The 17,856-nt window shown below is 34.4% G+C and overlaps 1 protein-coding gene across 2 annotated transcripts in view; it reads right to left on the reverse strand.

Annotated features, from left to right (window-relative positions):
* Positions 1-17,856, reverse strand: part of LOC128213471 (inactive tyrosine-protein kinase transmembrane receptor ROR1-like) — a 155,780-nt gene that overhangs the window by 96,165 nt on the left and 41,759 nt on the right. For both annotated transcript variants that reach the window (XM_052919197.1, XM_052919196.1), the window contains exon 3: positions 14,036-14,116. In XM_052919197.1, coding sequence (XP_052775157.1) covers positions 14,036-14,116 — 81 coding nt within the window. The remainder of the gene's footprint in view (positions 1-14,035; positions 14,117-17,856) is intronic.

Here is a 17,856-nt window from a genome sequence, read left to right on the forward strand (position 1 = left end):
TTTATGGTTACTCCAATATTGCAAGGGTCATTAGGCAAAGAAGAGGTCCTCAAGTGACCACTCAGAGATTGCCTGACCATCTTGAACCTCCGGTCAACAAGAGGCAGACTGCAGAGAGACATAGGCACTGGAAGAATAGGAGAAAAACAAAAGGCAGACCACAGACAGAGAGAGCAACTGGTAAAATTGGAGGAGAATGGAAGAAGTAAATTGTTAATAATGTGAATGAACTATTCCTTGAAAATATGTCTTTGCTGAATCATTTGAAATCTAGAAACTAATTAAGCTTGAAACCCAAAACAAAACAACAGCTGGAAAACAATTTATCAGTCTCTTTTACGATTTTTGCCAAATGCATGTTTTGAAAATAGGACCTTGAACTAGGACACAAAATAATTTGCAAGAAACACATGATCGTAATCATGTCATAGATATGATAAATATTCTTTAAAAGTTTCTTAACTAAAAATTAATGTTCAGAATTTCCTCCAGTTGCCACTACATTTCTTGAGATTGATCTTAAACCCAAGGCAGCTATCTTAAAGCAAGGAAAGTTATCTTAAAGCCAGGGAAGTTATTTTAAAGCCAGGGAAGTTATTTTAAAGCCAGGGAAGTTATTTTAAAGCCAGGGAAGTAATCTTAAAGTCAGGAAATGTATCTTAAAGTCAGGAAATGTATCTTAAAGCCAGAAAAGTTATCTTAAGGCCAGGGAAGTTAATTTAAAGTGAAGGAAGTTAATTTAAAGCCAGGGAAGTAATCTTAAAGCCAGGGGAAGTTATCTTTAAGCCAGGAAAGTTATCTTTATTAAAGCCAGAGAAGTTATCTTAAAGGCCTGGAAAGTTTAAATGATCCTCCCATATCCGTTCACTTACACATACATAAAATAATGCCTAGGATTAGTAGCTTGTACCTTAAACTACATGTATGCTGATTTGCAAAGAAAAATACCATTTTACCTGAACAATATAGACAAAATTGCAAATGCAGCGGATATGATGTTCACAGAAAAAAGTATTGATGATATATTTAGTAGGATCACATATAGCAGTCATGTGATAAAGCATCAAGTTACACCAATTCAGACCGCAATTTTAAAAACCAAAGTTAAAAACCGCCATTTTATAAAATATAACGTGAAGCCTGACTGATTTTCTTCTTTTGGATATTTAAAATGTTTCTTTCTCTTGCCATTATCATTAGAGCACTGGATTACACAGTATTTTGGTTTTGACAAGTAATGATAGTGTTTAACCTAAAATTACCATGACAAAAATATCATAATCATCATGATCGTCATGATCGTCATCATCATCATCATCATCATCATCATCATCATCATCATCATCATCATCATCATCATCACCACCACCATCATTATCATCATCACCACCACCACCACCACCACCACCACCACCACCACCACCACCATCATCATCATCATCATCATCATCATCATCATCATCATCATCATCATCATCATCATCATCATCATCATGCCTTCCTGACACTACCAATGGCACTGTCATTCTTGGTGACTTAATAAAGATTGTTTTATTATAATTTATATGCTGCTGCTGCTGCTGCTGCTGACGATGATGATGATGATGATGATGATGATGATGATGATGATGATGATGATGATGATGACAATCATGATGATTATGATATTTTTGTCATGGTAATGATAATAAAGATGGCGTAAGTGCTGCTGTCGCTACTGTTATTGCTGTAAAAAAAATAATTACATTACATCCTGACCCCTTATCATGGCTACTTTTTCAGTCAGGGTGTGATGAATTTTGTAAGTGACTACTAAAATTTGGCCAAGAGTTGGTAGAAACTACTTCAAGGCATTACTACCAAGATATGGTATAACAGTGCACATTGGAATTGAGCTTCCCTGGCTTTAAGCCTTAAAGTTAAGCACCAAAAACCTTTCACTACAATGTTTACGATGTTTCAAAAAGTTCCTCAGAAAATGTTTTTTGAACATTAGGTTAACATTAAAATTTTAAAATTACCAGCAATTTCAAAAAGTTTTTCAATGAGCTGTCAAAATAAATTCATCAGGTTTAGAAAGATGGGATTGATTCCATTAATTTAATTATTTTTCTGTAATAAACCCAAGGCTTTAGAACCAGCTTTTGAATTCTTTAAAATATGAATTTCAGATAATTTCTTCCGAAAATAATCTTTATTGCATAATATCTAAATGGCTTCAAACTTCAGTGCTTTCCCAAGAAATATAAAAGATTAATGGAAATTGATTTATCTTATCTTCTAAATGTAAGTCTCACAAACAACTTGAAAAAAACACTATCAGTGGTAGCACTGTGGTACAACGTTTCAAAATTCCAAATTTTGGTGTAACAAAAATGAAAAAGATAATTTCATATGAAAATTAACAGTACTTTGCAATATGTCATAATATGAAGGAAAAGAAATAGTTTTAATGTATTTTAAAAATTGAAAAATACAAAACTTTCAAAAAAGTTGCACAAACCTTTGTATTTTTCTATTCCGTACATTATTACCTCCACATCTATGTACACTGTCACTTCGTATAGACCAGAAACATTACAACTAACCAAACAAAACCCTGAAGTTTCTGGAGTTTATTACAGAAGCTACATTATAATCCATTACTGCTTATCATTAAAAAGGATTTTATTATTAAAATAAACTAGAGGTATCTGTGTAAAACCCCAGGGAGCCAAGAGCATCTATCCCTCCCAATCCTTATTTTCATCGACACTGTGATTCCTATCCATCTGTGTTACATCAGTAACAAAACCCTGAGCTAGGTGAAGCAACTGAACCTACACCACTGACCATTGTGGGGATTTAAATGACCTTTTGAATGATAAAGTTGCTTTTGGGTTTAAATCTGTGAAAGCTAATTGGTTTGGTTGAGAGCAGGACATTTGTTGTCTTCATTAATATAAAGATATCAGCTACAATTTAAACCTTCAGAAATTCAAAACTAAACTTAAAACTAAACTAAGTCTAAAATTTAGTGAAATTAAATGGGTTGCTTGTTTAGAGCACCCAAAATTCAGAATCATTTTTAATGTAACAGGTGGGAAACTTAATAGTAAATTATTATAATAAACCCAAATAATAAAGTAAGGCAACTGTATTGTAATGTGAAAGGGGTGCAACTCTGGAGTTATACGGCGATTCACCTCCCAATCAAACTTAACCAAGAAATTATGCCCATAAACACTGTGGGCAAAATGTTTCTTTATGATGGGATAACGAAACTGAAGTCACTATCTGCCAATTTATAAATGTTTATAAACTTAATAAATGTAACAGGGGCAAAACTCTTAAATTACTAAGGTGACCTATCCCATGATCAAACTTGACCAACAAAGACACCATGATCACAAACACTGTTACCAAGTTTAAGGATGATTGGATGATACATACTAAATTTATTGTCTGCAAATGTCATTTAATGTAAAAGGGGCATAACTCTTAAGTTACTGGGGGTGATTCACCACTCCATTAAGGAATGAATTGCTTGATTGATGTCATTATTGGGTATAAATGCAACTGTGATCATATCCCCGATAATGACATATCAATCAAACAATTCATTTTTTATGTTTACACCAAAAGCTAATTATTTCTTCTTCTTTTTTATTACTACCGACTTAGGTAGTCCCTAATAAAATCCCTTTTAACGTAAAATTGAAACACTAAAGACAAAAATTATAACTAAACAATTTAGTAGCCTGATGATACAAAACAAACAGTTATATATATTAATGCGCGATGATTCACGATCGGAACATATCTGCAGATGTTGCGCTCATTTGAAAAAAAATCGCAATTGCCTAAAGGCCCTTCATTTAAGGAATGGAAGTTGAAGTGTAATTATAATTACATCATCTTGATTGGTTAATAAAAACTTCACTTATTATCTCCACAAGGATTTGCTTTTTTTTGCTGCCAAAAGTATTATCTTTATCAGGTTTTCAAGTGACACAACAACAACTATTGTATGACAATCCTGTAAATTTGATAAAATATCACATACTCACACTTCAAATAACACATACAAGTAAATGTTACAAATGCACATTCTCTACAAGAACATATAATGGCAATATGCTGGTATTTGACACTCTATACAAGAACATAAATGCCAATATGCTGGTACTGGACTCTCTATACAAGAACATATAATGTCAATATGCTGGTACTTGACACTCTATACAAGAACTTACATAATGCCATTATGCTGGTACTGGACTCTATACAATAACATACAATGTCATTATGCTGGTACTGGACTCTATACAATAACATACAATGTCATTATGCTGGTACTGGACTCTATACAATAACATACAATGTCATTATGCTGGTACTGGACTCTATACAATAACATACAATGTCATTATGCTGGTACTGGACTCTATACAATAACATACAATGTCATTATGCTGGTACTGGACTCTATACAATAACATACAATGTCATTATGTTGGTACTGGACTCTATACAATAACATACAATGTCATTATGCTGGTACTGGACTCTATACAATTACATACAATGCCATTATGCTGGTACTGGACTCTCTGTACAAGACCACATAATGCCATTATGCTGGTACTGTACTCTCTATACAAGAACATACAATGTCATTATGTTGGTACAGGACTCTCTATACAAAAACATACAATGTCATTATGCTGGTACTGGACTCTCTATACAAGAACATACAATGCCAATATGCTGGTACTATTCTCTCTGTTCAAGAACATACAATGCCGATATGCTGGTACTCCATACAATAACATACAATGGCATTATGCTGGTACTGGACATTCTGTAATTTGTACATACAATGTCATTATGCTGGTACTGGACTCTTTGTACAAAAACATACAATGGCAATATCCTGGTATTGGACTCTTTGTACAAAAACAAACAATGCCATTATGCTGGTACTGGACTCTCTGTACAAGAACAAACAATGTCATTATGCTGGTACTGGACTCTCTGTACAAGAACAAACAATGCCATTATGCTGGTACTGGACTCTCTGTACAAGAACAAACAATGCCATTATGCTGGTACTGGACTCTCTGTACAAGAACAAACAATGCCATTATGCTGGTACTGGACTCTTTGTACAAGAACAAACAATGTCATTATGCTGGTACTGGACTCTTTGTACAAGAACAAACAATGCCATTATGCTGGTACTGGACTCTCTGTACAAGAACAAACAATGTCATTATGCTGGTACTGGACTCTCTGTACAAGAACAAACAATGTCATTATGCTGGTACTGGACTCTCTGTACAAGAACAAACAATGCCATTATGCTGGTACTGGACTCTCTGTACAAGAACATACAATGCCATTATGCTGGTACTGGACTCTCTGTACAAGAACATACAATGCCATTATGCTGGTACTGGACTCTCTGTACAAGAACAAACAATGTCATTATGCTGGTACTGGACTCTCTGTACAAGAACAAACAATGCCATTATGCTGGTACTGGACTCTCTGTACAAGAACAAACAATGCCATTATGCTGGTACTGGACTCTCTGTACAAGAACAAACAATGCCATTATGCTGGTACTGGACTCTCTGTACAAGAACATACAATGCCATTATGCTGGTACTGGACTCTCTGTACAAGAACAAACAATGCCATTATGCTGGTACTGGACTCTCTGTACAAGAACATACAATGCCATTATGCTGGTACTGGACTCTCTGTACAAGAACATACAATGCCATTATGCTGGTACTGGACTCTCTGTACAAGAACAAACAATGGCAATATCCTGGTATTGGACTCTTTGTACAAAAACATACAATGCCATTATGCTGGTACTGGACTCTCTGTACAAGAACAAACAATGCCATTATGCTGGTACTGGACTCTCTGTACAAGAACAAACAATGCCATTATGCTGGTACTGGACTCTCTGTACAAGAACAAACAATGCCATTATGCTGGTACTGGACTCTCTGTACAAGAACATACAATGCCATTATGCTGGTACTGGACTCTCTGTACAAGAACATACAATGCCATTATGCTGGTACTGGACTCTCTGTACAAGAACAAACAATGGCAATATCCTGGTATTGGACTCTTTGTACAAAAACATACAATGCCATTATGCTGGTACTGGACTCTCTGTACAAGAACAAACAATGCCATTATGCTGGTACTGGACTCTCTGTACAAGAACAAACAATGCCATTATGCTGGTACTGGACTCTCTGTACAAGAACAAACAATGCCATTATGCTGGTACTGGACTCTCTGTACAAGAACAAACAATGTCATTATGCTGGTACTGGACTCTTTGTACAAGAACAAACAATGCCATTATGCTGGTACTGGACTCTTTGTACAAGAACAAACAATGCCATTATGCTGGTACTGGACTCTCTGTACAAGAACAAACAATGCCATTATGCTGGTACTGGACTCTCTGTACAAGAACAAACAATGCCATTATGCTGGTACTGGACTCTCTGTACAAGAACAAACAATGCCATTATGCTGGTACAGGACTCTCTGTACAAGAACATACAATGCCATTATGCTGGTACTGGACTCTCTGTACAAGAACATACAATGCCATTATGCTGGTACTGGACTCTCTGTACAAGAACAAACAATGCCATTATGCTGGTACTGGACTCTCTGTACAAGAACATACAATGCCATTATGCTGGTACTGGACTCTCTGTACAAGAACATACAATGTCATTATGCTGGTATTGGACTCTCTGTACAAGAACAAACAATGCCATTATGCTGGTACTCGATTCTCTGTACAAGAACAAACAATGCCATTATGCTGGTACTGGACTCTCTGTACAAGAACATACAATGCCATTATGCTGGTATTGGACTCTCTGTACAAGAACAAACAATGCCATTATGATGGTACTGGACTCTCTGTACAAGTATAAACAATGCCATTATGCTGGTACTGGACTCTCTGTACAAGAACAAACAATGCCATTATGCTGGTATTGGACTCTCTGTACAAGAACATACAATGCCATTATGCTGGTACTGGACTCTCTGTACAAGAACATACAATGCCATTATGCTGGTACTGGACTCTCTGTACAAGAACAAACAATGCCATTATGCTGGTACTGGACTCTCTGTACAAGAACAAACAATGCCATTATGCTGGTACTGGACTCTTTGTACAAGAACAAACAATGCCATTATGCTGGTACTGGACTCTCTGTACAAGAACAAACAATGCCATTATGCTGGTACTGGACTCTCTGTACAAGAACAAACAATGCCATTATGCTGGTACTGGACTCTCTGTACAAGAACAAACAATGCCATTATGCTGGTACAGGACTCTCTGTACAAGAACATACAATGCCATTATGCTGGTACTGGACTCTCTGTACAAGAACATACAATGCCATTATGCTGGTACTGGACTCTCTGTACAAGAACAAACAATGCCATTATGCTGGTACTGGACTCTCTGTACAAGAACATACAATGCCATTATGCTGGTACTGGACTCTCTGTACAAGAACATACAATGTCATTATGCTGGTATTGGACTCTCTGTACAAGAACAAACAATGCCATTATGCTGGTACTCAATTCTCTGTACAAGAACAAACAATGCCATTATGCTGGTACTGGACTCTCTGTACAAGAACATACAATGCCATTATGCTGGTATTGGACTCTCTGTACAAGAACAAACAATGCCATTATGATGGTACTGGACTCTCTGTACAAGTATAAACAATGCCATTATGCTGGTACTGGACTCTCTGTACAAGAACAAACAATGCCATTATGCTGGTACTGGACTCTCTGTACAAGAACAAACAATGCCATTATGCTGGTACTGGACTCTCTGTACAAGAACATGCAATGTCAATATGCTGGTACTGGACTCTCTGTACAAGAACAAACAATGCCATTATGCTGGTATTGGACTTTCTGTACAAGAACATGCAATGTCAATATGCTGGTACTGGACTCTCTATACAAGAACATGCAATGTCAATATGCTAACTCTCCCGAATGTCCTACCAGGATTAATGTTGTTGCTTTTTTACATTTTTCCAACATTAATCAAACTTTAAAGTCAACCACCAGTTAGAAGCTTTCACCTGCTGATATCTTGCATCTAATCTTGGGTGCTATGAGTGTAAAGAAATCTGAATAAATCAAACAGAGGCCAAAAAATACATTTTGGTAATAAATGTCTTCTTATCTTGCCTTATCTAGTTCTTGTCAAGATGTGAGAGTACCAGTGCATGAAAACCATCAGCATTGGAAGGCTGGCTGTCTTGCTATGGAGGTTTATGATTCGCGGAAGTCATAGGTCAACACTGGTGGTATTTTGGTGATGTTTTTTCAGCTATAGGTTACACACCACCATTGTTATTCCCTATTTAATTCAATGTAAAATTATAATTTTCAGACAACATTTAAAGGCATTTCGAGCGAATGCAGGCTATGATAACCACATATATTCTTAAAGTACAAGCTTTAAATTACCTTTTAAGCCAATTAAAAAGGGGGGGTCAAGTTATTCCTAAGAAAAATCACTCCACTTGAAAAACAAACTCTAAAAATTGCACCGTCCGCCATGACAGATCTTCCAAAATGACCTTTCAACTATAGGGCAGCGGTTTATGCTTTAATCTCTACTCTAAATGATAAATCAAGCAAGAATAGATACTTAAGGTATAAAAGTTTCAGGAATAATGATAGTTTTGATTTACAGTGTATTGAGCATGTGAAAACATGTCTATCAATCATAAGAACATTTTTTTTTTGTTGAGAATTTTCCACACAACGGAAGTAAATATGACGTAATGGTGACGTCATTCCTATAACTAAACCCGTCCCTGTATTTTTAATGAAAAACACTTTCGATTAGTCCTTCATATATAAATACACCCAAAGCTAGCTCAATCTGATAGTCTGTGTCAGGTTTTCCAGTTTTACTGCCTGTCACCCAAGTGCCTGTGCGTCTGTATTTTCTAAGGCGTTTTGGCCCAAAATGCCATTCTTTGAGGTTTTTCAACTGAACCTTGACTCAAATGGCATTCTAAGCATCAAATTGGACAGTTCTACACATCTTTGCACACATTTCCAGTTCTCGCAGTCAAATTTTTACCAAATTTGGACATTTTCAGTGCTCGTAAGATTGCAGACGACTCATTTTAAAAAAAAAAATAGGCGAAAGTTGTGAAAACCAGGAAATAGCATATTTTGATCAACCGGACAAGATAAATGCATTTAATTGTGAAAATTTGCCAGAAATAGTGAAATGCAATACATTTCTTACCAAAAATAACACTTTTTAAACAAAGCAGTTTGGTCCCTTTTAGGTTACACACCACCATTGTTATTCCCTATATAATTCAATGTAAAATTATAATTTTCAGACAACATTTAAAGGCATTTCGAGCGAATGCAGGCTATGATAACCACATATATTCTTAAAGTACAAGCTTTAAATTACCTTTTAAGCCAATAAAAAAGGGGGGTCAAGTTATTCCTAAGAAAAATCACTCCACTTGAAAAACAAACTCTAAAAATTGCACCGTCCGCCATGACAGATCTTCCAAAATGACCTTTCAACTATAGGGCAGCGGTTTATGCTTTAATCTCTACTCTAAATGATAAATCAAGCAAGAATAGATACTTAAGGTATAAAAGTTTCAGGAATAATGATAGTTTTGATTTACAGTGTATTGAGCATGTGAAAACATGTCTATCAATCATAAGAACATTTTTTTTTTATTGAGAATTTTCCACACAACGGAAGTAAATATGACGTAATGGTGACATCATTCCTATTAGTAGGTAAAAAAGCAGGTGTAGAGGAAATATCTACTGATTATAATTGTTAAATAATTACTATGAATGCAGAAGTCATGTAGTTCATATCCTATTGTAAATCTACTCCAAACAGGCTGACCTAAATTATATTATCTAATGTAATAAAACATTATTGTTATGTTTCTAGAAACAAAAGCATCAAAATCAGATGCCAACATTCAGCTGTTTGTTGTTTCTTTTTAGTTCAAAGAGGCATAACTCAACAATGATTAAACCTGGAGTTATTTAAGGAATGAATTGCATGATTGATTTCTTAATGGGGGTATGAACACTGTTGGTTTGAAGGACTCCTTGCATACTTTTACCAGCCCAACTGCATTCATATCCCCAATAAGGACATCAATCACACATTGCATTACTTATATTAAATCTACACCAATATATAGTTAATAACTTTTTCCAGAATTGTTAAAAAAAATACTTTCATTTAAGAATTTTTTTCCCTCCCATCCTGTAAATAGAACAACCCGACCGTAACTGGAAACAGTTTATCATATGACGTCACAAAAAAACGGGGAAAAGTTTAATCACTTCAAAACACTTTCAAACGTTAAATTGAAAACTAAAGACTACAATACATTTTACATATCATATTTTTTGTAGCTTGCTGTCACACAAACAATAACGAGATAAACAATTTTAAATTTATATTGAAATGTGATGATTCTTCATCTGAACATATCTGAAGATGATGCCTTCATTGGAAAATACTAGCAATTGCTGAGAGGCTGTTCATTTAAGGAATGGAAGTTGAGGTGTAAATTTAGGCTTTTGGAAAACAAAAAAGAGTATAAAATTAATGGAAGATTTCATTGGACACATAAAGAGAATCATTATAACTATAATACTTTTAGGTTATACAATTGTTTTAAATTAAAAAAATATCAATATCTGTCTGAAAGAGAAAAAACTTGAACATTCACAACCTGTTAAGAAGGAAACTGGTCCATTTTTTGCAGACAGAATTATCTGAAAAGCAATTTGCGCACTCTGGCACAAAAAACCGTTGAAAACAGGGGGAACACCTAGTGTTTCATTTAATGACTAAATGTCATGTTCTCATCAACTTCAAAAGGTTGAGTAATGACTTCTGGATAGTCTCAATGTTATATCTTGTACAATTTCTGGCATTTTACTGATAAGCCTCTAAATATATCACCAAAAAGTTATAAGTCATATCAGTATATTATCTGAAATTCATTATACATATTTTTTAAATAGTGAATATCTTACACAATCAACAATTTTTCAGAATTCTGAACAGCTAACTACTTTAATTAAATTGCCAATGTATTTTGGCAAACAACTTTCCTTTTGCAAAAGTTCTGAGGTATAGTCTGTCACTGCTTGTCCATGGCTTTCCAGTATCTTAATATTTTTCTAAGGCTATTCATACTATTTGAATATTTCAATAATGTAATGTACACATATTTGTTTCTCTAAAACTTCTGCAACAAACCCCCCTAAAACTCATCCATCTCCCAAGACCTTGCAATTTTAATGCCAAACTCAAAGACTTACACAGTATGATACCAATTAATTTTCATGGTGAAATGTGCTGGAAGTGTGCAGGATGATATTGATTAATTTAAATTATAGATTAACTGGAGCTACAGAGTGATTCAACCGGTAATGAAATATGAATATGAAAATAAATGAATTATTAAATATAATTATATAAATGTTTCATAATTTTCAAACTTTACGCTACCATTATTTGTGTCTTGCCAGATTTTCTTTACTTTATTTGAGGAGCATTCTTAGTGTTACTCTCAATTTTGAGTTCAGTGAATATCTTGACTTTTGTATGAGTTCAAACTTATAGCTTTTCCAAAAAATTATTGGTTTACATTTATAATACACACAATGTTGAAACAACTTCATTTTGTTTTCAGGCATCATTGTTTCATCTCTTTCTTATGAAACATGTAAACATAGTTATCTACTGTTAGATACACTATTTCTTTGATAATGATTACGGCACAAGTGTGAGGCCCTGATAAAATCTATTAACAAATTAGCTAATGTTTGAAAGTCAATGGTCCATTGATAAATAAAAAGATATCTGGGTTAATGATGGCCTCACATTTTTGTATCAAAAGATATATAGATTAATAAGGGCCTCACATCTTTGTATCAAAAGATATATGAATTAATGAGGGCCTCATATTATTGTATCAAAAGATATCTGAAAAATGAGGGCCTCACATTTTTATATCAAAATATATCTGGATTAATAAGGGCCTCACATTTTTGTATCAAAAGATATCTGAATAAATGAGGGCCTCACATTTTTGTATCAAAATATATCTGGATTTATGAGGGCCTCACATTTTTATATCAAAATATATCTGGATTAATAAGGGCCTCACATTTTTGTATCAAAAGATATCTGAATAAATGAGGGCCTCACATTTTTGTATCAAAATATATCTGGATTTATGAGGGCCTCACATTTTTGTATCAAAATATGAATAAATGTCAGGGCCTCACATTTTTGTATCAAAATATATCTGGTAAGATAAGGGCCTCACATTTTTGTATTAATGATGGGTGAAATAAAGCTATTTAATCCATGAGACCTTCCCCATTCCCTGTGTAACAAGGTGGCACTCTCCCACATCAAAACAATGTGCTGTGAAAATAATTCTTCTTTTTTCTGTTCCTTGCAATAAACAAGACAAAACCAAGGCATTTATAGATCAGCAATTTTAAATTTCCTCATTTCGCCCATAAAATTATGTTCCAAAACATGTATTGGGATTTCTGACAACTTCTTAAAGCAAAAACAATCTACTTTTATCAGCTCATTTTATTTTGTTTTCCCCAAACAGTGAAATAACCTTCATATCCGACTGGAAAAGCATTCAATTAGTGTTAAACTTTTATTTTCACCAGTTTTCCACTGATTTCAGATAACACATCTTTGAAGACAGACTCAAAGACGCTCTGAGAACAACATTTGAGCACATTCATCGTCCCAAGGGAGACAAGACAATACGGCATTATAAGCTTGATCAGTTTTCATCATCAACAGGCTAGCTAGAATTTGCATTTTACCATGTTACATTGGTCCTCAAAGATTAAATAATTCATGTGAATACAATCATTTTATTAATGCATTATACTTCAGATTTTGCAATAGAAAGCAAGTTGGATAATATTTAAGCCTAGCACTTTCGTAAAAATTGTATTTTAGTGAAAAGTGCTTAGGAGATTTAGATGCCTAGTGGAAAACAGAACTTTTTTAAATTTTGCTGAATTCCAGGAGGGTTGGATAAACATTCTTTGCAAATGTTTTTATGGGTAACTAAATATAACATGAACTTGAAACATATTCATGTTTTATTCTTGCACATTGGACTTTTTAGCAAATTTGGCCGTTCTGGAATACACATGCTGGAATATACAGCACCCTTTTGCCAGATGAATCACGCCCAACTAACTGGCCATGAATATTAATATATGTCATTTCGATAGAGGGCGATTAAATGCATAATTCAACAATAATATTTATTACAAAATGAAAATAAATATTTTATAAAAGTATGAATTTTAAGAGGAACTATTTGATGACAACATTGAACTGAAATTACTACGCATCACAACAGCAGTAAACACAATTTTAAAAAGTGTTATTTGGTAAAAAGTACAGACATGCATTTTCTACATCAATTTTTTACACAACTGGATTAATTATGGTAGGCAAGATAAAAAATTAATCAAGTATTTGCTGTCCAGATAAAAAATATCTGACCCTTATAATGCTGCATCACCCTTCACTCAGTAAGCCTCGATCATTATAGAAACACATGATAGATATAATGTATGTTGGTATTTGTAGATATATATCTCACAATCAATGGAAAAGGCAACTGTACGGTACTTTAATTACAGCTATCTCACAGAGTTTTGTACTTAACCAAACTACATATCTACAATCTCTCCAAAATAAGTATTAATTAATCCTCACAGAAATTGTGGTGCAACATGCAATTCTGTATCGACCACAGTAAAGTTCCCAGACAAGAACCAAAAGTCACCAAACTTGTCACAATTGTACACACAGTTTTAGGGTTGTCAGCTGAGAGAAACATTCAATAATGCAGCAATCCTGAGTGAGCCTATAGCGTACCTTTACTTATGAAGCCAAGGTCAATGGACAGAAGGATGAGCAGCGCCATCTTCAGGGACCGTCCCATCCTCCGGCCTCCCCCTGAAGATATAAAACAACAATTGTCATTAAAATAGGCACATATATAGTGGTGTTATCAAAGACGGTGCAAACTTGAGGCAATGTATGTTATATACCATAAGTCTAAATAAAATACCTGTTCTGTTCGGCCATTAACATTAGGCATTCCTTGATACCAGTATTAATTTGGCAACAGTTATTCTAAGAGACAGTATTCTAACATTAAACCTCAAATATACGAGGAGCCAGATAAAACCATTAAACAGTATTGAAGCATGTTTATATACAAACGTATGCCTTAAATAACACAATGCTCTCCATTTTAATGCAAATTAACACAATAAAACTCTTTGATCAAAGCTTCAGTGACATTGTCATCTATTTTGTAATTAAATCAATTTCTCTATGATGTAAAGTAATGCAAGGGACTTACAATAAAAAAACAACAACCACAAGTTCTGAACAGCAATATCACACATATTTAATGCACTACATAACTCTCAATATCTGATATAATGTGCCTGAGACAGTCTCTGCAATCTACCAATTTATATAATAAAATTGAAGACAACACAAGTTGTATCTTCAGAAAGGTCACAGTGTAACATTTGTTTTTATAAAATAATCATGATATGACCCTGTGGGTCACAAAATATGACCTTGGCCATAGGCTGTGAATGTAAATGACCTTGGCAATTCACAATGAATCTCTTTAAAAGCGCTCAAACCAATGTGCTTAAATTTAATTAAAGGGTAAATGGTAATGGCTCTGATGTTCCTGTTTTGACTGCATGGATGTTTCTTTAGAAATATAATTTTGTGCAAATACGCTGACTTTGGTGTTTATATTACATGTTTTTGTCCACTGTGTAATTAGTATTTTAAAATTGTCAAACCAAAAATTTAATTTAAAGTGAATATCCTGTATGACAAAACATTATACAACTTGAAATAAGAACATATTGTAACCTTGACCTTTCTGTAGAGGACATGGTATATCTATCTGTTGTACCTTGTTTGAAAGTATTTCCTTTGTTTTGGTTTATAACAAAACAGAACAGAAGAGCTGCAGAATATGGTTGTAATTGGCAGAAATATGCTAAAAATTCGCCAATAACAATAAAAAATCAAACATCTTATTGAATCGGTGTGAGAAAAAAATTATTTTAAGGACATACCATATGATACGACTTGACGACCATTTTGGAAAGAACCGTTTTGATCATATTGAAGACGGCCACTAAATTGATGTTAAATCAATTCAACTATGCAATTATCTCCCTTGATGAGCACAGTGTTTTGTTATGCAAAGGGAAGTAAGTTCAGTGTGGTGTGTTAAATCTTCCACTTTTAGAATCAAGCCTATGGTGTATGTAAAATACATGCAAGATGCTGGTACACTTTAACAATTGCTATTACACTTTATTGAATGAAACCAAGGGGTACACAACACTTTATAAAATAACATGTGGGCATTCTGTGAATACACTTGAAGTGAAACGTTAACCACTGAATGACAAGTGTTTGGACTTTTTACTTATACCGCACAAGTTATTGAATGTAATGTCCTTTCACAACATTGTACAAAACATAATTTATTAGGTTGTCCGGTTAGCACAGTGGTTAGTGCACTCGCTTCTGACCTAGGCGACCCGGGTTCGATTCCCGGACTGGGCATATGGGAGTTTGGTTTGTTACCATGGCGGACAAGTGGGTTTAATCCGGGTACTCCAGTTTCCCCTACAACACAAGACCACACTCAAACGCAACATCATGCCAACAAGAGTGATTAATATAAGTTGAAATGACTTGTTTCACAATGTTGTAAAAATAAATAAGTTTAAACTGACCGTCAGTGATTGAGATACATTCCCACCAAAGCATTCCTAACTCAGGTTGTGGGGGCTGTATCTATTAGTTGTCAGGGTGGACATTATGATTTTAAATTATGCTGATTGGATGTTTAACTGGTTGATCATATTCTAACTATTGCAGACTTTCCAGTGCCATACATCTGTCAAAGACAAATAATTGGATAGATTCACTTTGACAGCTTTCAATTATGATAACCGGTTGGATTTCCTCTCACCCCACTCCCATCTTTGACACTAAATGTCACACAAAAAATACAAGATATTTGCCATACTGCTTCACAACAGACAATAAAACATTATTTTTGATCCAGTTCTTTGTTCTTAGTTAATGAAAACTATTCAAGTGAACAGCAAGACTTGAGTAACTGCAGCATTCTGCTTCAAAATCAATAGTTGCCATTAAAGCAATTGCATATTAAACTTAATCATGCAGTATGCTATTGATATGCAATGTTACTTCATCTGCAAGAGTTTCCAATTCCAGGTTCCGAATCATTAATCTGTATACAATAGTTCCCGGAAATGCTGTTAACCGAAATGCTGCATTGCGAGTTATCAGACTGAAATATTGATGTTAAAGAAATAAATGACTTTCCTTGAAATCTCTATCAAACAGGACAGTCATTCAGAACAAAAGTTATAACAGTTCTTTACAAAAATCTATACCAAGTACAATTCAAATTGTTTCCGAAAAAGTCTGAATGTGAAATTTATGCTTGAATCATCACAAAATAAAGACATCCAAGCCATCAGACATAGCTGGACGCGATATTGGAGGGTTTGTCAGAGCCATTATTTTTCGATGCCTCATAATATCGCACCATGTTCCCTGCTTTGTCTCCATTATTCCATACTGTGATTGATTTCCGATCAATAGCGTGCCAGTTATGCCGCGGCAATTTAATGTCAACTGCTTTTCTATGAATCATGATTGACTTTGACAATGAAACGCTTCAAAATGACATTCTTGATATGAACAATTCCTGAATCTGAATAGTGATTACTTTTCAATATTAATTTGTGTGAAAAGCTGCTGCAGAACAGTTTATTTTGAAAATACAGAAACATAATAATAACATATTAAAATAGCTGAGAAAAACCCGGCCTTATCTATGTCAGCTATGGGAGACATTTTGACTCATTCATCAGGATCAGCTTGTGGTGAACAGATGTCATAAAACCCAACCAGCTCTGACCGTTTTCATTAAATCAAACTTTTATGCACTGTCGGCCATGTTTACTCAATATTATCCAGCATAACATACTGTAATATTCATACCACAAGAGCTAACACAGGACTGTGACAAATGCTCCAAATTTGGCCTAATAATGTGACGATTGGAAAGCCAGTGTTTGGATTGTACGTTAAAAAAAGTTGAACAAAATTTTTCATGCGGGAGGACCCCCCAAACCATCATTGACAAAAAATTGTTTGTAGCCTATTTATGGGGTTCCTGAGGGAGAGGACACATGCCCCCTGAGGTGAGTCCCTAAAGTGCGCCCCCTCTAATGTCAAAACCTGGATCCTCCCCTGAACTTTTTACTTGTAAGCAACACTTTTTGTTTGTAAATTAATGCTATTTACACAGAAGCTTAATAATATATTTTTTATAAATTAAGCTTTGCATCCATTATTCTTTAGTTTGAAACTTAATTTCTCATTAAATATTTTGAATTGTTTAAAACCTTACCCAAATTGGCAATTTAAACAACAATTAACATGATTTTAATGTACATCATAGTTACATTTCCCCATTTACTAGAATGATTGTTTAATTAATGATTGTCTACAAATATAATTGCAAAAAATGTCATTTTCTTAATGTCTATAAATTTCAAAGAATCTACATTGTTGTCATTAAAATTTCTGTCTGATTTAATTGGGCC

Source organism: Mya arenaria, chromosome 13, assembly GCF_026914265.1.
Source record: "Mya arenaria isolate MELC-2E11 chromosome 13, ASM2691426v1".
Lineage (NCBI taxonomy): Eukaryota > Metazoa > Mollusca > Bivalvia > Myida > Myidae > Mya > Mya arenaria.